The sequence below is a fragment of the Lithobates pipiens genome, unplaced genomic scaffold (genome assembly GCF_037356315.1).
Source record: "Lithobates pipiens isolate NorthernLeopardFrog02 unplaced genomic scaffold, aLitPip1_a1.2 Scaffold_23, whole genome shotgun sequence".
NCBI lineage: Eukaryota > Metazoa > Chordata > Amphibia > Anura > Ranidae > Lithobates > Lithobates pipiens.
The window spans coordinates 128,912,144-128,935,787 of NW_027507785.1; the positions used below are offsets into that span (position 1 = coordinate 128,912,144).

At 46.1% G+C, this 23,644-nt stretch overlaps 1 protein-coding gene across 1 annotated transcript in view; it reads left to right on the plus strand.

Annotated features, from left to right (window-relative positions):
- Positions 1–349: 349 nt before the first annotated feature.
- GCAT (glycine C-acetyltransferase) overlaps positions 350–23,644 on the plus strand; it is a 90,160-nt gene continuing 66,865 nt past the window's right edge. Inside the window, exons 1-2 of the mRNA XM_077452340.1 lie at positions 350–701; positions 10,417–10,547. Of these exons, the coding sequence (XP_077308466.1) occupies positions 518–701; positions 10,417–10,547 (315 nt within the window). The 5' untranslated portion in view covers positions 350–517. The remainder of the gene's footprint in view (positions 702–10,416; positions 10,548–23,644) is intronic.

The window sequence follows — 23,644 nt, forward strand, 5'->3', positions numbered from 1 at the left end:
TATGATGACTGCTGATGTAGCATTTCTTCCCTCACTTCCTTGCAGGACCAGCAGATGGCCCTATAACACCTGCCTTTGTTTATTGATGGGACACATAAGATGACAGACCAGCTGTCACCCCACACACAGGTCACAACTGATCACACAGATCACCTCCTCCTCCTCCTTGTTGTGGGCGGGCATACATGACGTATAGTCAGGTTATTACAGTTTTTATAGCAAAGCTATACATTGTGTGCAGCAGTAACAATGGAGCAGAGGCATAAGATTAGAGGACACCGGAAATGCTGATGTCAGTGTGATCAGCCTCAGAATACAGCGGACTGGAGAGCGGCTCACTGACACCTGACTACTGTGACCAGGAACGCCTGTGCTCAGGAAAGGGTTAAATGGCCCTGCTGCCTGGGCGGCGCTGAGCGGGCGGGGACGTGTCCTGGATTCTCATTGGCTGCCAAGGTCCACACCTCCATCCACGTGGTCGCCGCCTCTTCTCGTTCCCTGTTTGGAGTGTGCAGCAATGTGGAGCGGGTGTGTTGTCAGGGGGTCTGCCAGGCTGGGCCGGGCACAGTCCAGCGTTGCCCATCTCAGGGGCATACTGAAAGGAGAGCTGGAAAGTATCAAGGAGGCGGGGACGTGGAAGAAAGAGAGGATCATCACCTCCAAACAAGGAGCTCACATTACTGTGGAGGGGAGCAGCACAGGTATTGGGTGTTCTACAAAGTGCACCGTTCACATCTGCACATTCATTGTTTGCTGGGATCTTTATAAATATGACTATTATTTTTATTTATTTTTTATGTAAAAAAAAGGTATAGTGGCAGAAAATGAAGCCAGGTGATTTCTGGTGTAGCTGGCTTCTTTTTACATTATGCACATATTAAATGCCAAGATCCCGGACTGTATTCACCCCTGTGTACTGTGTACAGTCCATGTGTGCCCGTTCACATGGGTGACCTGTACACAGCTCCAGTGCCAGGACAAAACAAACAGCTCTGCAATGATAAATCCATAAATGGGGGTGTAGATGATCACCCGTGTGAATTAGACCGTAGTGTACTCAAATGCTTTATACCCCCATTTTTTTCCAGATAAATTGGGCCTTCATTTGATAGTAAATGTTAAGAGTTATGTTAATTGGGAATATATAATAATAATAATAAGTGAAGCTTAATAAATATTACACAAATTCATAAACAATCGTTAATCAATAACTGTGAATAAATAAATATTACACAAAAAAATATGGTGAATAAATGAGGTAAATATTACACAAATTAATAAATATTACACAAATTAATAAGTGCCAGTGAAAAATAGATATGAACAAATAAATAATGAAATAGATAATCTAAAAAATAAAATAAAAATAAAAAAACAACTATACATGAAAAATGTGTGAAGCAATAACCCACAGCCCAAAGTGAAACCGTCCAAACAAAGTCCTTTCAGTGACAGGAATATCCCTTTAGAATATTAGTCAAACGTGCAGTCCTCCTTCACCAAAACCAAAAGTGCTGATCACCAGGAAAAATGCACACTTACCAAAAGGAAGCGTATAAACGCTCGCTAGGTATATAGATGGATCACACGAACCCCACCGATTCTGACCGGAACTTATCACAGGAAATTCTCATGTAGGCAGGTAGCAATTCAGATGGTAACAACTTCATGGCAGAAGGGACAAAAGATGCTCTATGACAATAAGAGCTCTATGACATAGATGCTCTATGACATAGATGCTCTATGACAATAAGATGGTGAAGTCAGATACACCGAGCTGGTCTGTTGGACATCAGACCGTGTGATGGCAAATAATCAGTTCAAATATGATTGTAATTAAAAGGTGGAAACATCCATTCAGTCTCCTATAATGTGATTCAGAGGTGCAATGTGTCCATTTAAATGTCAACTTTAAAACCCAATCCACCTTAGCAGAGATTTAAAAACATCCAGAGTTGTCACTGCAGAGTTATCAGACTGGTTACAATGAAACTTTTCCCTGTGCTGGGGTTAGACCCCTCCCTGCCAGCCGGCATGACGCACAACTGAAAAGTTTAAGAAGGCTTCTTTTCATGTATAGTTGTTTTGTATTTTTTTTATTTATTTTTTAGATTAAGTACTTATTAAATTTTTTATTTGTTCATATCTATTTTTCACTGGCACTCATTAATTCGTGTAATATTTATTCATTTGTGTAATATTTACCTTATTCACCATATTTATTTATCATATATTTTTTATATGTGTAATATTTATTCACAGTTATTGATTGTTTATGAATTTGTGTAATATTTATTTATTACGCTTCACTTATGTAAATTAATTTTGGAAAGTATTTACTTTTCACTTAATTTATATATCAAGGAGATCATTTTATTAGGCAGCTCGGGGAGTTTTCTCCCGACTTTGGGGGAGAAATCTCTTCCGGCCTCTTCTCCCGCTCTCTGGTGCCTTCTGCCGGGCTCCTCCGCTATCTTCTTCCAGCTAGTGTTGGTCCAGTCTTCTCCGTCGTCTTCTTCCCTCTTCTCTCTTCCGATGTTGACACAATGCTCTCTCCCGCCTTTTAATGCAGTGTACGCGGTGTGCAACGATTTATATAGGGCGTGGTCACCGGGTGATGTCACCCATGACCCCCCCGCCTCAAAACACCAACCCCCCCATGTTGAGGGCATGTGGCTTGGTATGGTCCAGGAGGGGCGGCGGCACTCACTCGCCCCCCTTTCCTGACCTACCGGGCTGCGTGCTCGGATAAGGGTCTGGTATGGATCGGGGGGTAGGGGAACCCCACGCCAATTTTTTGGGGTGTGGGGGGTTCCCCTTAAGATCCATACCAGACCAAAGGGTCTGGTATTGTCTTGTTGGGGGGGGGGGGCTCACGCAATTTTTTTTTTTTTTATTTATTTTTATTTTTTTCAAGATTCTCAGCACACAAGTTGCACTGCAAGTTGGCTCATCTTGATCCGACTTCTGGTACAACCTCTATTCAAATCAATGGGCTCCCATAGGGAACCATTTTTTAATAGAGACAGAAACGCCAGACAAGGCTTAACACAGCGTTAAGCCTCGTTAATTCGTGTTTAACACCTTTTGCCGGCGTCTGACGTTTTTGCAGCTCTAATGCTGGAGCCTCATAACGCACTGGTCCTGGGTTTTTTTTTTTTTTTCTTTTACAGCTTAAAAACGCCTATGCAATTTGCAGCTCAAACGCCTAGGTGGGCATGAAGCCATAGACTAACATGGACAGGCGTTTTTTAACCTGCAAAAAAGCAGCTGTAAAAACGACAGTGTGCATGAGGCCTAAGAATTTGCACTGAAGAAGGGGGAGACAATTCCCCTGAAACTTGTCACATACCTACATAGTAGGTGAGGTTGAAATAAAAAGACACAAGTCCATCAAGTCCAACCGGTGTGTGTGCGTGATTATAAGTCAGTATTACCTTGTATGTTTTGGTTGTTCAGGTGCTTTTATCTAATAGTTTTTTGAAACTATCGATGCCCCTTGCTAAGACCACTGCCTTTGGAAGGGAATTCCACATCCTGGCCACTCGTTATAGTAAAGAACCCTCTACGTAGTTTATGGTTAAACCTCTTTTCTCCAGTCATCTTCCAGGATGGCACACCTGAGAGATGACTGGTCCACCTGACAGGAAACACAATCAATAACAAGTTTAAAAGTTCCCACCCTTCCCTCAGACCCTCAGTTCTTGATTGTGTTTCCCACAGGATGGCAGCGAAACCAAAGTTTCTCCTTTTTTTATTTTTACTGAGAGGTCTGGGACCTCGCTTTTTTTCCTAGAGAGGATTATCTTTCCTTTGGGACTCAGCAGACAGGGTCTGCCTTACTCCCTTGCAACCCCCAGAGACACCTGGGGGAGATAGTCCTCACTTAAGGTCTCTTTTTAAGAGCCTTGTTTTCAGCTACGTGGGACAGGGGAGTTGTCCTAAACGTGCTGCCCCCCATTTATGTTGTGCCTACCTTGAACTTTGTTCGTTGGTGGAACGGTGAGCTGCATTCTTCCAGTGCTGAACGCGGTGGCGTGCGTTCCAGCACTACTGCGCAGGTCCGGAAGTTCGGACACATCACTTCCGGCCATCGAGTTTCCGGATGGAGGCTGGGAGGTCTGGACGCACTGGCGTGCGTTCCAGCAGCACGGCGCAGGCCCGGAAGAGGCAATACGTCACTTCCGGCCGACGGACCTCCTAAAGATGGCGCCGATCGGCGGGATATTTAAACAGTGGAGGCTGCAGTGAAGCACCCTGGCTACAGTCTGTGAAACCGCCGTTTACTTTGCAGCACCTTCAAAAAAGGCAAACAGGGGAACGCTCAGGACTGCACCTTAACCCAGCGATCCTGCAGGGCAGCTAAGTCGCCATGGAACTGGAAGGTCCGTCTGAGCAGACAGCCATTGAGGTTGCCACAGGGGGTGAGTGATCCAGCTGTGTTTTGAGAGGCAGGGTACTCTGAGGCAGACTCCCCTTGGCCCTTTTTAGACATGTGTAGCTAATTGTCTAATTTCTTATTTCCAGGGACTGAAGGCTCTGCCCAGGGGTCAGCCTGTAGGTCTAAAGGAAAGACTACTTCAAAGTCCAAACGTTGTGGTTATTGTAATGCTAAGTTAGCACAGGACCACACCAAACCTTTCTGCGATAGATGTATCTTTAAACTCGCAGGCAGGGAGACCGCTCAGGTCGTGAAGGAATGTAGAGCTTTACAGTCTGAAATGTTAGCCACCCTTCAATCCTTCCAAACTACTCTAGTGAAGAGTCAGGATGAGGGTCCCTCTGAGAGAGAGATTCCTCACTCGCAAGAGAATTTTTCCACATCCTATACGGAGAGTTCCCAGGGCCAGCCCTCCCTATTGTCTGAGGTGGAGGAAGGTCAGGTCCCAGAATTCACTTCTGGGGAGGATTCGGACCAGGATAGCCAGGGGGAGGCAAAACCTGGGGGTTTTTTGTTCTCAAGTGAGGACATGGAGGGTCTATTAAAGGCCATTTACACCTCGGAGGATATCCAGGTCCCTTCTGCCCAAATTTCAGCACAGGACAGGGTGTATAGGGGCCTAGGAAGGTTGCAGGCCAGAACCTTTCCCATCCACCAGTCTCTGAAGGAGATAGTCTTCAGAGAGTGGAAGGAACCTGAACGTAAGCTTCTCAGACTGAAAGCTTGGAAAAGAAGGTGTCCCTTTTTTAAGAATGAGGAGGAGGAAAGATTTTTTAAAACCCCTCGTTTGGATGCAGCCCTGGCGCAGGTGTCTAAGAGGTCTGATTTATCCTTTGAAGATTCTGGAAATATCCAGGATCAGATGGATAGAAAATCTGAGACATTACTTAAAAGGGCCTGGGAGGCGAATGCGGCAGCAATGGCGCCGGCCCTAGCTTCCGCCTGTGTAGCCAGAAATGCAGACACTTGGCAAATTAATGGATCACGTCTCCCGGGGTGAGAAGACTAAGGAAATTTTAGACTCACTGGAGGTAATCAGTCGAGCGGTAGCGTATGTGGCAGATGCAGCGGTGGAGACTGTTAAGACCACAGTAAAATTAGCCCAATTTTTTTTATATTGTGAAAGATAATGTTATGCCGAGTAAATTGATACCCAACATGTCACGCTTTAAAATTGCACCCGCTCGTGGAATGGCATCAAACTTTTAGCCTCAAAAATCTCCATAAGCGACATTTAAAAAATTCTACAGGTTGTATTTTTTTGCGTTACAGAGGAGGTCTAGGGCTAGAATTATTGCTCTCGCTCTACCGATCGGGGCGATACCTGTGGTTTGACCACCGTTTTCATATGCAGGCGTTACTCACATATGCGTGCGAGCTCGTCGTGACGGGGTGTTGTTAAAAACTTTTTTTTTTTCTTATTTATTTTAATTGATTTTATTTATTTTTACACTGTTTTAAAAAAATAAATAAAAAACGGATCACTTTTATTCCTATTACAAGGAATGTAAACATCCCTTGTAATAGAAAAAAGCATGACAGGTCCTCTTAAATATGAGATCTGGGGTCAAAAAGTCCTCAGATGTCATATTTGGACTTAAATGCAATAAAAAAAAAAAAAGTTTTTTGAAAAAAATGACATTAAAAAAAAATCTTTTTTTTTTTTTTTTTTTTTAAGAGGTATGAGCCGAAGTGACGTTTTGACGTCGCTTCCGCCCTCCTATGGTATAGAGACGAGTGGGGGCCATCTTAGCCTCACTCGTCTCTATACCCAGCTAGGAAGAGGACCCAATCGCCTCCGCCGCTACCGACGGCTCCGGTAAGTGGCGGAGGGCGCGCGGGGGGGGGTGGCACCTCTCCCGCCGCCGATAGCGGTGATCTGGCGGAGACCACCGTTATCGCACAGACGACCGGGGTCTGAAGAGATGGCTATCTCAGTTGTGGCAGCAGTTGCTGCTGTTACAGAGAAATCCCTCTTCAAAAATAGGACGTACATCAGCGTGTGCTGGTCGTTAAGTGGTTAATTTTTTTTTTTATCTCAGCCTTTCCTGTCTAGAGGAGATGTGTATAGACTCCACAACTCTCTCCATAAAGAGGACCTTTCACACACCATTCCTATTACAAGGGATATTTTACGTTCCTTGTAAAAGGAATAAAAGTGATGAAACTTTTTTTGTTGGCCCCTTTCACACTTGTGCTACTCCAACGGCACACGGTTTTGCCGCGATTTTGACAAGACAGTCATGCGACTGTGGATCCGACTTTGCCCCACGATTTGAAGTAGGGCTTCAATGAGCAGGGATGCGACTTTGATTACCAAATAATTAGGGGGAACTCCACGCCAATTTTTTAAATTTTATTTTTTAAGAAAAAACGGCATGGGATCCCCCTTCATGAGCATACTTTGGTGTCTGGTGTGGATTTTAAGGGGAATCCCCACGCCGAAACACCATGAGGTCCCCCCACAAAATCCATACCAGACCCTTATCTGAGCACCAGCCTGGACGGTCAGGAAAGTGGGTGGGGACGAGCGAGCCCCCAAGCCGTACCAGGCCGCATGCCCTCAACAATGGGGGGATGGGTGCTTTGAGGCAGAGGGGCCCCCCACCCCAAAGAACCTTGCCCCCATGTTGATGAGGACAAGGGGCCCCTTCCCGGCAACCCTGGCCATTGGTTGTTGGGATCTGCGGGTGGGGGGGCTCGTAATCTGGAATCCCCTTTAATAAGGGTGACCCCAGATCCCGGCCCCCATCCTATGAATATGGAGTACATTGTACCCCTACCCATTCACCTGGAGGGAAAAAGTGTCAATAAAAAGAAAAAACACTACACAGGTTTTTAAAGTAATTTCATTAGGCAGCTCCGGGGGTCTTCTTCCGACTTCGGGGGTCTCTTCTGACTTCTTCTCTGCTCTCTTCTCCTGCTCTCCAGTGCCTTCGGCCAGGCTCCTCCGCTATCTTCTTCCAGCTCTTTTACTAGCGTTGGCCTGGTCTTCTCCTCCATTGTCATCGTCTTCTTCTCTCTTTTCTGCTCCAAATCAGGGACAGTTGGGAGCTATAGATATATGGTGTGCATAAAACAGTGCGCATGACCATAACTTATGTGCACTGCTCCTTCCAAACAAACAGAAGTGAGAAGGAAAAGGTGACATCCGGGAGCTCACACATTGCAAGGAGGCAGAAAAAACCTAAAACGATTTAATGAAAAGATTAAAAGGCCATTAAAGCAGGGTTCCACCCTAAAGTGGAACTTCCGCTGATCGGAACCCTCCCCCCCCCTCCGGTGTCACAATTGGCACCTTACAGGGGGGAGGGGGGTGGAGATACCTGTCAAAGGCAGGTATTTACACCCACTTCCGGGCACAGACTCCCATGGGAGTCTATGTCATTTCCTGTCCTGCCGCGCTGTCTGCTGGGACACACACGGGTCCCAGTGACAGTGCGGACAATTCCTATTGCGCTGCGCGACTCGCGCATGCGCAGTAGGGAACCGGGAAGTGAAGCCGATTCGCTTCACTTCCTGATTCCCTCACCTAGAATGGTGGCGGCAGCAGCCGAGAGCCGAGCGATCGATCGGCCTCGGCTGCCGGCATCGCTGGAACCCGGGACAGGTGAGTGTCCATTTATTAAAAGTCAGCAGCTGTAGTATTTATAGCTGCTGGCTTTTAATATTTTTTTTTTTAGGTGGAATCCCTCTTTAAGTAGTGGATGTGTATGAATTATTTTTGGAGAGTAAGGGTATATTTTGATGTGACTTTTATTATTCCAGTTAAAGGGGTTGGGGAAGACTTGTACGAAAAGAAAAAAATATATAGGTGGTTCCTAAAAGGCTATTAAAAAAAACCTGTGTACAGTGTCGTTTCCCCCACACAAGTCCACCCTAATACTCACCTAGCTCCCTCTTGATTCAGCGATGTGCACGAGAACTGAGCTTTTCCCGGGTCTCATTCTTTACTGGCTGAGACAGCAGCGCGAGTCATTGGCTCCTGTCATTAGTCACAGCCAGTGTGTCTTATGGACACAGAGCGGGGCTCAGGGGCAGGCATTGGGGCACTGGTGCCGGAGGGGGATACGAAAAGATATATGTATATTTTTTTTTTTATATTATAATATAATATAATTTTTTTTTTTTCTTGAATGAACAAGTTTCCAACAGTGTATGTGGTTTTCATTTGTATGTTTAAAGCGGAGGTCCACCCTAAAATGGACCTCCGCTCATCGGAATCCCCCCCGGCGCCACAATCGGCACCTTTCAGGGGGGAGGGGGGTGCAGTTACCTGGATAATCCAGGTAACTGCACCCACTTCCGGGCTAGCTCTCTGCGGAAAGGGGCGTACGTTACGCCCCTTTCAGCAAGCGCCCCGCTGCCTGCTGGGAAACACACAGCTCCCAGAGGCAGCGGGGACCGTCCGGATTGCGCCGCGCGGCTCGCGCATGCGCAGTAGGGAACCGGGAAATGAAGCCGAAAGGCTCCATTTCCTGATTCCCATACCCAAGATGGCGGCGGCAGGACCCGCCAGACGAGCGAGCGATCGGCTTCGGGTGCCGACATCGCGGGCGCGCTGGACAGGTAAGTGTCACTATTTAAAAGTCAGCAGCTCCAGTATTTGTAGCTGCTGGCTTTTAAAAAAAAAAAAAAAAAAAAACGCGGAGTCCCGGTGGACTCCCGCTTTAAAAGTACTTTCCAACAACATTTGTCATTTCGTAGAATTTTTGTATGAATGTTCGTACAAATATTTAGTAGAATGTGGTCAGTTTTAAAGCGATACTAAAGTCTCCTGTGTGTGTGTGTGTGTTTATTTTTAAATAAAAAGGGGGGGGGGGGGGGAGTGTTTATACTTACCTGCTCTGTGCAGTGGTTTTGCACAGAGCAGCCTTTTCTTGGGTCCCTCTTCAGTGCTCCTGGCCCCTCTCTCCTGTCAAGTGCCCCCACAGCAAGCAGCTTGCTATGGGGGCACTCGAGCCAAGCCGCATCTCCGTGTGTCCATTCAGACACAGAGCCCCGGTTTGGCCCCACCCCCTCTCTCTCCTGATTGGCTAACTGACTTTGACAGCAATGGCGTCACTGCTGTGTCTTAGCCAATCAAGTGGGAGAGTCCCAGAAGGCACATCGCTGGAGATGGGGCTCGGGCAAGTATGAGGGGAGGCTGCTGCAACAGGTTTCTTTTATCTTTTTGCATTAAGATAAAAAAAACTCCTGCCTTTACAACCACTTTAAGTTAATGAAGGCCTTTGTCTCCTGCAAGCCCTCTCCATCTCTCCAACTTTGGCTTTACAGGCATTTCAGTACCTTTTTTCAATATCAACTACTGTACTTGATGTACTTGGCCTATTCCTCTTAGGCTGCATTCATGCTTTGGGGTTTTGAATCACTGGCAGATTTGCCACGAATCCGCCCGCGATTTGAAAGCACTGATGTGTGAATGGCAAATCGCGGGACTCACATTTTGAGATGCCTTTCATTTGGCAAATCGTGGCAACAAGCATTGCGCAAAGCATGTCACCCAAAAAAGTTCTGGAGCTACTTTTGGGCGACATGCCTCCGGTGATGCGTGTTTATCGTGGCAGACCCGCGTTTTCAAATTGAGGTGTCATTCAAATGAGTGGAATCTCAAATGCAAGTCCTGCGATTTTATTTATTTATTTTTAATTTTTTTTTCTCCATTCACACCGGCGCTTTCAAATCGCGGGCAGATTCGCGGCAATTCTGCTTGAAAATGAAACTGAAGTGTGAATGCAGCCTTATGCTTTCTGGCTGGCTTTCATAAATGTTTTAAAGAAACCCCATCAATGAAGGAAAAAACAAATAAGCAGCTTCTTGTGACAAAATATTACTAAAATGTGTTCACTTGGTGGCAACTCCAATCTTCTTTCAGAGCAATGGCCTGCTGCTGGTATCTAATTCCAACTTTATACTAAGAAATATTTTGTTTTAAAAGCGTTTGGATTAAATAAAACTGTTTTTTTTACTCTTAGGCATTTTAAATTTTTGTGCCAATAACTACCTTGGCCTTTCCAGCCACCCTGAAGTTATCCGTGCAGGACATGAAGCCCTGGAAAAATTTGGAGCTGGGTTGAGCTCTGTGAGGTTCATTTGTGGAACACAGGTGACTATGCTGAGCAATAGGAAAGTTTTATAATATTGATAATGTGTTTTTCCTTTTCAATATAGTTTCTTCAGAGATATAACTTTTATCAATTGTATAAAAGTCCTAATTAGCAGTGCTACATCTGGCTTCAGTTCCCAACAAGGCCTTATACAGTATCTGACTAAATTGAGTACACCCATCACATTTCTGTGTTTTAAAAAAATAAAATAATAATTCATTATATCAGGGCTCGACAAACCCCAGGCGCCAGGTCGCCAATGCGACCAGAAATCGCGACCTGGCGCCTAAGCTGCCACCAGCCCACTCACTATCGATGCCCCAGACATGCAGCAGCATTAACACTGACTGCCGTCCTCCTCCCTTTACACTCAGCAGCGCTGTGCTGAGTGTGTGAAACTGACACACAATGGAGAGAGGAGGATCTGTCAGCCTGATGTCGGGGTGGGCGGGACCCGGCCGGGGTGGGGGCGGGACCCAGCGGCTATCAAACACCAGCCAATGGGATCTGGGCGGGTCGCTACGTGTATGTGGCCTGCCCCTTTACTTAAGCAGCCCAATCGTTGGCTGGTGTTTGATAGCTGCTGAGTCCCGCCCACCCCGGCCGGGTCCCGCCCACCCCGACATCAGGCTGAAATCTGACATATCCGCCTCTCTGTTACTTGTCAGTTTCACACCCCGGCAGGGTCCCGCCCATTCCGACATTAAGCTCAATTCTGACAGCTCCTCTGTTACATTTCAGTAACAGAGTGCTCCGTGTGAAACCTGCCACCTGCCAGTGTCAGTGCCACCGCCAATCAGTGCCACCTGCTAGTGCCAACCAGTGCCACCTCCAATCAATACCACCTGCAACCACCAACCAGTGCCACCTGCCAGCCCCAGTCAGTGCCACCTGCCACCGCCAACCAGTGCCACCGCCAATCAATACCACCTGCCACCGCCAATCAGTGCCACCGCCAATCAGTGCCACCGCCAATCAGTGCCACCGCCAATCAGTGCCTCTGCCAATCAGTGCCACCTGCCTCTGCCAATCAGTGCCACCTGCCTCTGCCAATCAGTGCCACCTGCCTCTGCCAATCAGTGCCACCTGCCAGTGGCACCTGCCAGTGCCACCACCAACCAGTGCCACCTGCCAGCGGCAATCAGTGCCATCTGCCACCGCCAATCAGTGCCACCTGCCACCACAAATCAGTGCCACCTGCTAGTGCCAACCAGTGCCATCGCCAATCAATACCACCTGCAACCACCACCCAGTGCCACCTGCCACCACCCAGTGCCAATCAGTGCCACCTGCCAGTGCCACCATCAGTCAGTGCCACCTGCCAGTGCCGAGTGTCACCGTCAATCAGTGCCCACTGCCAATCAGTGCCACCTGCCACTGCCAATCAGTGCCACCTGCCACTGCCAATCAGTGCCACCGCCAACCAGTGCCACCTGCCAACACCAACCAGTGCCACCGCCAATCAGTGCCATCTGCCAGTGACAACTAGTGCCACCGCCAACCAGGGCCATCTTCCACCGCCAACCAGGGCCATCTTCCACCGCCAACCAGGGCCACCTTCCACCGCCAACCAGGGCCACCTTCCACCGCCAACCAGGGCCACCTTCCACCGCCAACCAGGGCCACCTTCCACCGCCAACCAGGGCCACCTTCCACCGCCAACCAGGGCCACCTTCCACCGCCAACCAGGGCCACCTTCCACCGCCAACCAGGGCCACCTGCCACTTCCAAACCAGTGCCACCTGCCGGTGCCATCTGGCAGTTCCACGTGCCTTCCAATGGCAACCAGTGCCACCTGCCAGTGCCAGCCAGCTCCATCTGTTGCCAGCCTTACTCTTTCTGGTCAGCCCATACCCCTGATGTAACAGCGTTTCAATGGAGTTATTGACTGGGTGCTCCATTGTGAGTTAGGGATAGGGGGTGAAAATGAGTGGCCTTACCCCGGGAGCTGAAAAAAAAAAACTGGCTCCTAAATTCAAAGCAAATTTGTCAACCCCTGCATTATATCTTTTCATGTGACAACACTAACACTTTGCTACAATGTAAAGTAATAAATGTACAGCTTGTATAGCAGTGTAAATTGTCTGTCCCCTCAAAATAACTCCACACACTGTATATAATGTCTAAACCGCTGGCAACAAAAGTGAGTACATCCCTGAAAATGTCCAAATTGGGGCTCAAAGTGTCAATATTTTGTGTGGCCACCATTATTTTCCAGCACTGCCTTAATCCTCTTGGGCATGGAGTTCACCAGTGCTACACAGGTTGCCACTGCAGTCCTCTTCCACTCCTCCATGATGATATCACGGAGCTGGTGGCTGTTGGAGACCTGGCGCTCCTCCATCTTCTGTTTCATGCTCAATAGGGTTTAGGTCTGGAGACATGCCTGGCCAGTCCATCAGCTTTACCCTCAGCTTCTTTAGCAAGGCAGTGATCGTCTTGGAGGTGTGTTTGTGGTCGTTGTGTTGGAATACTGCCATGCAGCCCAGTCTCTGAAGAGAGGGGATCATGCTCTGCTTCAGTATGTGACAATACATGTTGGCCTTTATGGTTCCCTCAATGAACTGTAGCTTCCCAGTGCTGGAGGCACTCATGCAGCCTCAGACCATGACATTCCCACCACCATGCTTTTACTGTAGGCAAGACACACTTGTCTTTGTACTCTTCACCTGGTTGCCGCCACACATGCTTGACACCATCTGAGCCAAATAAGTAATAATTAAATGTTGGTCTCACCAGACCAAAGAACATGGTTCCAGTGATCCATGTCCTTAGTCTGCTTGTCTTCAGCAAACTGGGCTTTCTTGTGCATCATCTTTAGAAGAGGCTTTTTTCTGGGACAACAGCTTTGCAGACCAATTTGATGCAGTGTGTGGTGTATGGTCTGAGCACTGACAGGCTGACCCGCCCTCCTTCAACCTCTGCAGCAATGCTGGCAGCACTCATGTCTATTTCCCAAAGACAACCTCTGGATATGACGCTGAGCATGTGCACTCAACTTCTTTGGTCGGCCGTGGCGAGTCCTGTTCTGAGTGGAACCTCTCCTGTTAAACGGCTTCCCATTCACAGTGAATCCATAACAAATATGAGCTGGCAACTCGACAGCTTCTCCATAGAAAACTTTATTGTAGCTTCATAGCATTAACATCCAAAATCCTGACACATTTTGGCCTAAGCCTTCATCATAGCAGAGCATAGAGCTTGGGTGAGTTTTCTCTTGCTCCCCATTCATGCCTGAGACCTTGTAACACTAACTATTCACATGACACTGGGATGGAAAATGGCTAATTGGGCCCTACTTGGACATTTTTTACTTAGGGGTGTACTCCCTTTTCTTGCCAGCAGTTTAGACAATAATGGTTGTGTGTGTCATTTTGAGGGGGCAGCAAATTTACACTGTTATACAAGCTGTACACTCTCACTACTTTACATTTGTAGCAGGGACGTGCAGTGAGGGCAGTGGCTGGTGAGGCACTGGCTGGCATCAGAGCCAAATACACACAGGTTACATATGCCGCAAACTTTGGCACGAGAGCAATAATTCTAGCACTAGACTTCCTTAGTAACCTGTAGAAAAAATATAAAGAATCGTCCAATGGAGTTTTTTTAAGTACTGAAGTTTGACGCCATTCCACAAGTGTGTGCAGTTTTGAAGCATGGCATATTGGGTATCTATTTAGTCAGCGTAACATCTTCTTTCACAACACTTTATAAAAGAAATCAGACCAACTTTATTTTTTTAATTAATTAAACCATTTCCCCCCCCCCCCCAAAAAAAAAGCATTTGAAAAATTGCGCAAATATCGCGTGACCTAAAAAGTTGCAGCGACCATTTTCTTTCCTAGGGTGTCTGCTAAAAAATATATATTTTGTGTGGGGTTTCTGAGGAATTTTCTAGCAAAAAAATAAGATTTTTACACATAAGCGAGAAATGTCAGAATCGGCCTAGATGGCAAGGGGTGAACTACCATAATTAATATAGAAATTATTATTATATATTGTTTTTAAGGAATTTTTTTACTATATTTTAAAAAAACTATACTCAACAGACAAATTAAGGAAGTTTGAAGTTATAACTTCAAACCAGTAATTTCACAGTAAATGGATCATTTATAACATATAGCATAATATGATTTAGCTTGATTAAAAAGTACCTTTTCAGTAGCAGAAGATTGTCCCTCTTAACTGTGAGATGAACATGGGATTATGGGTATAAAATTTACCCATAAACCTATGGGGTTTTTTTTCATTGTAGTTGAGGGCTAGACTGTAAGGGAGCATGTGTCTTTTAGACACATGCCCCCTTCTATGACTTTGCAGTGAGAGGACAGCCTTCATTGCAGCATTTTTATTGGACAGATTGGGCCAATGGTACTTTACCATTGGACCAAGGCTCCAAACTGTCTGTCCAATAAGCTCAGTGCTTCTGACAAGTGAGGGGTACTATGTGAGCTCACCCTCTGTCTGCTTCAAACTGAGTGTGCCAGCTTGTGTTTAAACTGATCGTGCTGTATGTAACTTCTGACAGGCTGCGCAAGGAGCACGTATCTCCAGAACCATAGGTGGCAGGAGCCCCAAATTTTGACCAGTGATGGGGTCAGGGTGGATTTGATTTAAATCGCTAGTAAAAAGGCTTGATTTAAATAAACTCTATTTAAATCATCATTTCTTTATCGTCATCAGGGGACACAGAGACACAGTAATTACTGTATGGGTTATATAGGCTCCTTTAGGTGATGGACACTGGCACACCCTAGACAGGAAGTTTAGCTCCCTATATAACCCATCCACTTACTGGGAGTACCTCAGTTTGTTTCGCCAGTGTCTTGGGTGTTGGCCACGAGTAAAGATGTGCTAGGCTGAGCTCCACTAGAATATTCCTTTGCTGGGGCAAGCTATGCAACTGGATCCATTCAAAGTGTCTTTTTCAGACCAAATTGAATGGTATCCGGGCCTTGTCGGAAGAAACAAGGTTTTGTCTGTAATGCTTCTCTCATTAGAGAGCTGGACCCTGGGATCCAGTGCTTAGTTTTTTTCAGCCATATTTCCTGGGGGGGTGATTTACAGGTCCAAGGGTGTGGAACCTCCAATAAAAAGGGGCCCTGGTCCTTGAATTTTCTTTTTTAAACTGAGCCCACCGTGAGCGGTGAATATTGGGTTTGTCTGGTTTACCACAGAACTCTGCAGCTGGATAAGGTAAGCGTAGATTCCTAAGGAATTTTCGAATTCTTGTGGGGTTTCTCCTTTAAGTAAATATTGTCATGCTTAAAGTCGCCACCGGGGGGCTGTTAAGAGCATGTACCCGATTCCATGCTTGTCAGTCTCGCTCTGTGTCATTAAAAGCTGCACTCTTCCTCCAGCCCAAGCCCAGGTAAGATGTTGGAAGGGGTGCTTTTCTTTTAGACATTCCCCTCCTGGACTGAGGTATTTCTTTCTTTCACTCCAAGAGGCCGAGGGAGCACGGACCAGTGGGCGATATGCTGCATCGCTCCCGTCACCACTGTCATAGCATGGCAGTTTTTTTCCAGCAGCTCTCCTCCTCTCCTCCACCCAGCCTCCCTACATGCCAATCTGGCCGGATCAGGGCTCCGCTTGCACGGGAAAGCATCTTTTTTTTAAGAGTGGGGGGGGGCTAAGTGTGGCGTCGGCGGGCTTCCAAGTTTACAACGCAGGGGCTGTGTAGGCTATAAATACACCTTTTACAGGTGCATTCGGCTGATGGAGGGACACAGAGCAGATGGGGGCATGTGAGTGTTGGTAACACAGGCATTCCCAGGGTACGTTCACTTAAGCATCAGCCTGAGCTTTGATAGCAGTGGCAGTTGCTGATCTATTTGCTCAGCAGTGGGTGCATTTTCTGTTATTACCTCTGCATCTGTGCTTGGCCCTATGGGCAGAAGGGGAGATATGAATACTGCAAAAAACAGGGGCTCAAAGTGATCTCCCTCAGGCTCTGAGGACCCTCCCTCTGCAACGCCACCCCCCCCCCCCCCCAAAAGGCCTAGGGAGGCTGGTCAGAGCGAGCCATTGGGGTTGTCAGGGGTTGCAACTGCTTCCAGCATTTCAGCCCCTGTATATATTACTGAGGAGGTTTTCTCATCAGCCATGATTGGATTGGAGGAAACATTAACAGCTTTAATTGCATCTTCACAGAGTGGAAGAAAACGCATTAGGTTCCCTTCTACCACCCAGGACCCTCAAACAGAGGGAAGGAAAACGACAGAACGCTAAAGCCCCTTTATGAAGGGGCGCCCCTGCTCGCTCGAGTGGGGGGAAGACTGCTACAGTTCTCAAGGGTCTGGCAGGAGGAGTTTCAACACAGATGGCTGGTCTCCGCAATAACTCTAGGTTACAAACTAGAGTTCTGAGAATTCCCGTCTCCTTGTTTCCTTAGGTCAAATACATCCCAAAGATCCAGAGAAAAAGAAGTCTCTCCATCAAGCATTAGACTGACTTTTGTTGCAAAAAGTGATCATGGTGGTTCCCATGGAAGAGCAGGGATTGGGGTTTTATTCAAACCTTTTCACGGTACCAAAACCAAATGGAGATGTCAGACCCATTCTAGATCTCAAAGATCTAAACTGGTTCCTGAAAATCTGCTCTTTTCGCATGGAATCAGTAGACTCCATCCTACAAGGAGGAGAACTTCTGCCGTCAATCGACATCAAGGATGCATACCTGCATGTACTTATTTTCCCCACTCAGAAATATCTGCGTTTTGAAGTAGAAAAATGTAATTTTCAGTTTTTAGCTCTGCCTTTCGGTCTAGATACTGCACCCCGGGTGTTTATAAAACTTCTTTCCCTTCCTTTGGCCAGATTAAGGACTCGAGGTATAACCATTATAGCATACCCAGATGACCTGCTTTTGATGGACCGGTCAGTAGCTCGCTTAGACCAAAGCATGGTCACCACAGTCAACTACCTGGAATACCTAGGTTGGGTCCTCCACATAGAGAAATATTCTTTAAAGCCAGTAAGAAGACTACAGTACTTGGGTCTGGTAATAGATACAGCCCAGAAGAGGTTGTCTTTACCCCAGGTAAAGCTCAGCACCATAAAGGAGCTGGTTCAGGTGGTCAGGGCTAATAAGGGTCCTTCTATTCGCCTTTGCATGAGGTTGAAGATGGTGGCTTAATTTGAAGCGGTTCCCTATGCTCAGTTTCATTTGAGACTGCTGCAAAATGGTATCCTGTCTGCCTGGAACAAGAAGGTCCAGGCGCTAGATTTCCCAATGTGTTTGTCACCATGCAGCCCAGGGAGAGGTAAACCGTATCCTAAACTGGGCAGAAAAGCATGTGCCGTACATTTTGGGAATCTTCATTTTAGTGGTAGAGAATTGGCGGGCGAACTACTCAAGTCACCAGCAATTGTTTCTGGGAGAATGGTCTCTTCACCCTGACATCTTCCTGGTTATATGCCAAAGATGGGGGATTCCGGACGTAGATCTGTTTGCATCCAGGTTCAACAACAAAGTCGACAACTTTGTATCAAGAACAAGGTATCCGTTCGTATACGGAACAGATGCGTTGGTGATCCTGTGGGATCAGGTCTCGCTAATTTATGCATTCCCTCCTATTCTGCTGCTACCCTGACTTCTTCGCATGATCAACTAGAAAAGGAAGTTGGTGATTTTTGTGGCCCAGAAGATCTTGGTAGGCAGAGATCGTAAAAATGGTGGTAAAGGTCCCAAGGCCCCTACCACCACGTCCAGACCTCCTATCGCAGGGACCAGTGTTCCATCCTACCTTACAAATGCTAAATTTAACAGTTTGGCTATTGAAACCCACATTCGAAAAAAATTGTGGGCTTTCAGGCTCAGTGATGACTACATTGATTAATGCAAGGAAGCCAGCTTCCAGGGTAATTTATTAGAGTCTGAAAGGCATATGTTTCCTGGTGTGAATGCAGAGGTTGGCATCCTAGAAAATTATGTCATAGGTAGAATCCTTGCCTTTCTGCATATGGGGTTAGAGATAAGGCCGAGACCTGGCTAGCTTCATCAGTATTGTTTCAATGACCACTTGCTTTGCATTCTTTGGTCCGTAACTTTATACAGGGGGGTAACTTGGCTTAATCCACCAGTTAGGCCACCCATGAACCCTTGGGACTTGAATTTAGTTCTGTCAGCATTACAGAAATAGCCTTTTGCGCCAATACGACATATTCCCTTGGTCCATTTGACAAGGAAGCTATTTTTTTCTGGTGGCCATATCTTCAGCAAGAAGGGTATCGGAATTGGTAGCTCTTTCTTGTAAAGAGCCATATTTAATCATTCACAAGGATAGAGTAGTATTGCGTTCTCATCTTAGTTTTTTGCCGAAGGTAGTTTCAGGTTTTCATCCAAACCAAGATATTGTTCTACCTTACTTTTTTCCAGAACCCTGTTTTACAGGAGAAAAGTCACTGCATTCTCTGGATGTAGAGAGAGCAGTCAAAATCTATTTGGAGGCGACTGCTCAGATTCTGAAAACAGATGTTTTGTTTGTGTTGCTTGAAGATCCTAGGAAAGGACACACAGCGTCAAAATCTACTATTACTAAGTGGATTTGGCAAGTAATTATTCAAGCTTATGTTTGAAGAGGAACGTTCCACCTTTTCAAATCAAAGCGCACTCCACCAGGGCTGTTAGTGCTTCATGGGCAGTGCATCACCAAGCCTCCGTGGCTCAAATCTGTAAGACCGAAACTTGGTCTTCAGCCCATACATTCATCAGATTCTATCAGGTGGATGTAAGAAGACATGAGGATATTGCTTTTGGGCACAGTGTGCTGCAGGCAGCAGTATGGGTACTCATGTCTGATTGCACACTACTTTTGTTTCGATCCCCTCAGATAGCATTGCTCTGGGACATCCCATACAGCAATTACTTGTGTCCCGTGATGTACGATAAAGAAAATAGGATTTTTATAACCGCTTACCTGTAAAATTCTTTTTTTGGAGTACATCACGGGACACAGAGGTCCCTCCCCTCTTTCTGATTACACGTGTATTGCTTTGCTACAAAACTGAGGTGCTCCCAGTAAGGGGAGGGCAATATAAGGAGCTAAATTTCCTGCCTAGGGTTTGCCAGTTTCCATCACTTAAAGGTGCCTATATAACCCATATAGTAATTACTGTGGCTCTGTGTCCCGTGATGTACTCCAAGAAAAGAATTTTTACAGGTAAGCTGTTATAAAAGTCCTATTTTCTTTATCGTACATCATAGGACACAGAGCCTTAAGTAATGTGTTATGGGCCACCTTCAGGTGTTGACACTGGTAAACCCAATCAAGGAAGTTCACTCCCTATATTGCCCCTCCTTCCAGGAACACATCAGTTTTTTCGCCAGTGTCTAAGGTGTTGGTCACGAGTGAAGATGTGTTCTGAGGAGCTCTAGGAGGGATCCATGCTGGATTTAAAAAGCCTCCACTACCGGATCCATCCATGCCACTGCGGCCTCAGGATGGTACCAGGGCCTCACATTGAAGAACAAGGTTTTGCCTGTAACGCTTCTCTGAGAGCTGGACCCCAGAAACCAGGACTCTTTTTGGTCTTGCTACATCACCTAAAGTTGTCCTGAGGGGTGCTATACAAGGCCCAAAGGAGTGGAACCCCTATTAAAAGGGACCCAGTCTTTGAAGGTTTAACTACGCTGCCCGCTGTGATGGGTGAAATTTGGATCTATCTGTTTACAGCAGTATCCTGCATTGAGGAAAATGTAGAAGGAAAGCATGGGAACTGCAAAGTCCACCTATGACTTTTCCTTAACATATAATGTTGTAATGCCTTTAAACACCTCTAGAGGGAGTAGAAAATGTATATACCCTGTTGATTTTGTGCTCAACAAGGTGGCTTTTTTTTTTTATTTTTTTTTTTTTTTTTATTTTAGTAAAGAAAACATTTACTTATAAATTGACTGTAAAGCACTCCCTTCAGAGGGGAGACACTCTGCATGGCGGGTGCAGCCTCCTCTCCTCCTCCTGGCTTTGTCACAAAGCCGTTTCGTGTGTGCGCACCAGGCTGAAAGAATTCACTGAGGAAGGAGGTGGAAGGGTCAGGCAAGGGGCGTGGCTTAATGACGGCGCTGCGTGTGGACTCTGCGTCTTTAGAAAGCACACAGCGCACTACAATCAGGTTCACACCTGAGGGGCTTAAAAGCTAATGCTGTGAGAACACAGTTGTCTACCAGAGCAGCTGAAGCAAGGCTGCCAGAGGACACAGGAACGCTGGAGCATGTGAGGGGGGTTTACACAGGCATTTTCAGTACAAGGAAATGCATCGTTGTTTTTAATCTATGCTGTTAGTGTTTTTTTCCAGATTTTTTCAGAAAATAGAACAGTTCTTGGAATACTGCTGCTTTGTGCTTGGCACTATGGCCTCTAAAGGCTACTACCAAGGTTCCACCCACCAGACGCTGGGAACTCCAGCCATGCCCCCAGATATGGCAAGCCAGGGTGAGTCTTTGGAACTGATTGGAAACCCATTATTAAGGGAACAATGGGGACAAGATGAGGTGTTACTCTCAGGTGATTGAGAGGAAAAGCAAGCTGAGGAAACAGCTGATGAATCAGCTTCACAATCTGAGGTACAAACCCTTACAGAAATGGTTTGTTCCACCTTCGTGCTACCACTAACAGAGTTAGCTGAAGGTCCAGTTTTCTCTTGGGTTCTTTGAAACCTTTACAAACCTTTTGCATGTGCTTTCAGTCCATGCATTACTAGAAAAGCTTATTTACGCTGAATGGGATCATCCAAATAAGCATTGTTTCCCTCCAAAGAGATTCTTAGTTCTCTATCCCATGGAGGAAAAATTCACAAAAAGTTGAAGTTCCAGCAGTTGACGCTGCGATTCCAATGTGAATAAAAGTCTAACTTGTCCAGTAGACAATGTACAAATGCTTAAAGATCCAACAGATAAAAAGTTGGAATTCCTGTTAAGATCCTCTTTATTTTATTTTTTTAATTTTTTTTTTCTTTAGCAGGGACTGTTACCTATAGCTGCAACTGCAGGCTGAGTATCTGTCAGTCCTTAAAGGACCAATTCACAAATGCTCTTAACTCCCTGCACAACAGGCCTGTCAATTGGCCGAGTTACCAGAAGCATTATGTTTTGCCATAGATGCTATATAAGATTCTATTCCCCAGGCGTTCTACCTTGTGCTAATACCTTACAAGAAGCTTCTGACTAGTTTCCCTTTTCACGGGGAGTGACCATTTGGTGATGATTTGGATAAATACATTTAAGCGAAAGATTACTCTCTTGCCAGTCAAAAGAAAGTATAAACGTCCTTCATTAAACTGACTTTTTTTCTTCTGCACCAGGGGCATCCCCCTCTAGGCAGCGGCGAGGGCTTCCACCATCAGACTCTAAAGGAAGGCCTCAGGGTAAGCCTCAGTCACAGAAAACATTTCAGCCACAAGATACATGATTGAAAATGCCTTTCCTACGCCCTGCAAGGCCTAGAAGGAAAATTAGCGACTTTAATCGCATACGCTATTAAAAAGGATAGGAAGAGTGTTAGATCCCCCTCCCCCACCTTAGACCCCTTTATCAAGGGAACAGTGGGTAGAGGATGAGGGAAACAACTGCAGCTGAACCTTTTACAGCCTTGCAATCTGAGACATTGCTGGTACAAATCTCTTACAGAGATGGTTTGTGTTTTTTCAAGCTATCTCTAGTAGAGTCAGCTGATAGTTCTGTTTCTTCTTGGGTCCCTTTAGAACCTTCACTGTCTTTGTTTTTTTTTTTTTTTTTTTTTCATGTGTTTCCTGTACATCTACAGATCCACGCAGAAATTCAACAGAACCATTCTAGATCTAAAAGAATCTTAATCAGTTCCTGAAGATCTGCTCCTTTCTATGAAGTCGATCAGATCAGTAGTTTCTATCCTACAAGGAAGAAAACTTCTGGTGCCTATCTGCATGTCCATATATTTCCCGCTCACCAAAGGTTTCTGTGGTTCAAAGTAGAACAGCAGCATTTCGGTTTATAACCTTGCCCTTCGGGCCAGCTACAACACCCCGAGTGTTCATGAGTGCTAGCCCCACCTCTAGCCAGGTCAAGGGCACAGGGCTTAAACAGTCTTGGCATACCTAGGCGATCTAAAAAGCGGGAGTATTTGGATCATAGATACAGCCCAGAAAAAGGGGGTGTTCTTGCCCAGCCAAAAGACAACTCTATAATAGAGTTGGTACGGATGGTCAGGTCAAAAGGAGATCCCTCCATTCACCTTTGCATGAGGTTGTTAGAAAGGATGGTGGCTTCATGCGAAGCTGTTCCCTATACCCAGTTCCATTCGAGACTGTTGCAAAACAGTATTCTATCTGCTAACAGGACAATCCAAGCTTTGGACTTGCTAATAAGGCTGTCCCCAAGGGTGTTCCAAAGTCTCAATTGGTGTTACCAGAATCTGCTGAAAGGAAGATGCTTCAGACCTGTTATCTGGAAAGTGGTAACGACAGATGCCAGCCTTTCAGGCTGGGGAGCAGTACTAGAGAAGACAACTGTCCAAGGACAGTGGTCAAGAACCAAAAGAGCCTTGCCTATCAACATCCTAGAGATTTGGGCAGTGCGTCTGGCTCTAAAGACCTGGACTTCCAAGTTCAGGGATTGTCCTGTCAGGAGCCAATCCAACAATGCCACGGCTGTGGCCTATATCAATCACCAAGGGGGCACCAAGAATCTCTCTACTCAGAGAGCTGAACCATATTCTAACTTGGGAAGAAAGGAATGTCCCATACCTATCAGCAGTCTTCATTCCAGGAATAGAGAATTGGCAGGCAAATTACTTCAATTGCCAGCAGTTATTCCCAGGGGAATGATTTCTTTACCCGACATAGTTTTGGGCTGTTTGTCAAAGATGGGGAACTCTGGATGTGGATCTTCTAGCATCCAGTTCAGCATAAAGTTAGTCAAATTTGTCCACAACAAAGTATCCATTCGCATGTAGAACAGATGCGTTTGTGATACAGTGGGATCAGTTTTCACTGATCCATGCATTTCTCTCTATTTGCTGCTTCGATTTCTTTGGCACCACCAGCGTGACCTAGAAGGTCATTGTATGCAGAAATCTTAAAGATGGCAGTGGAGGATCCATGGATCCTACTTTACTAAT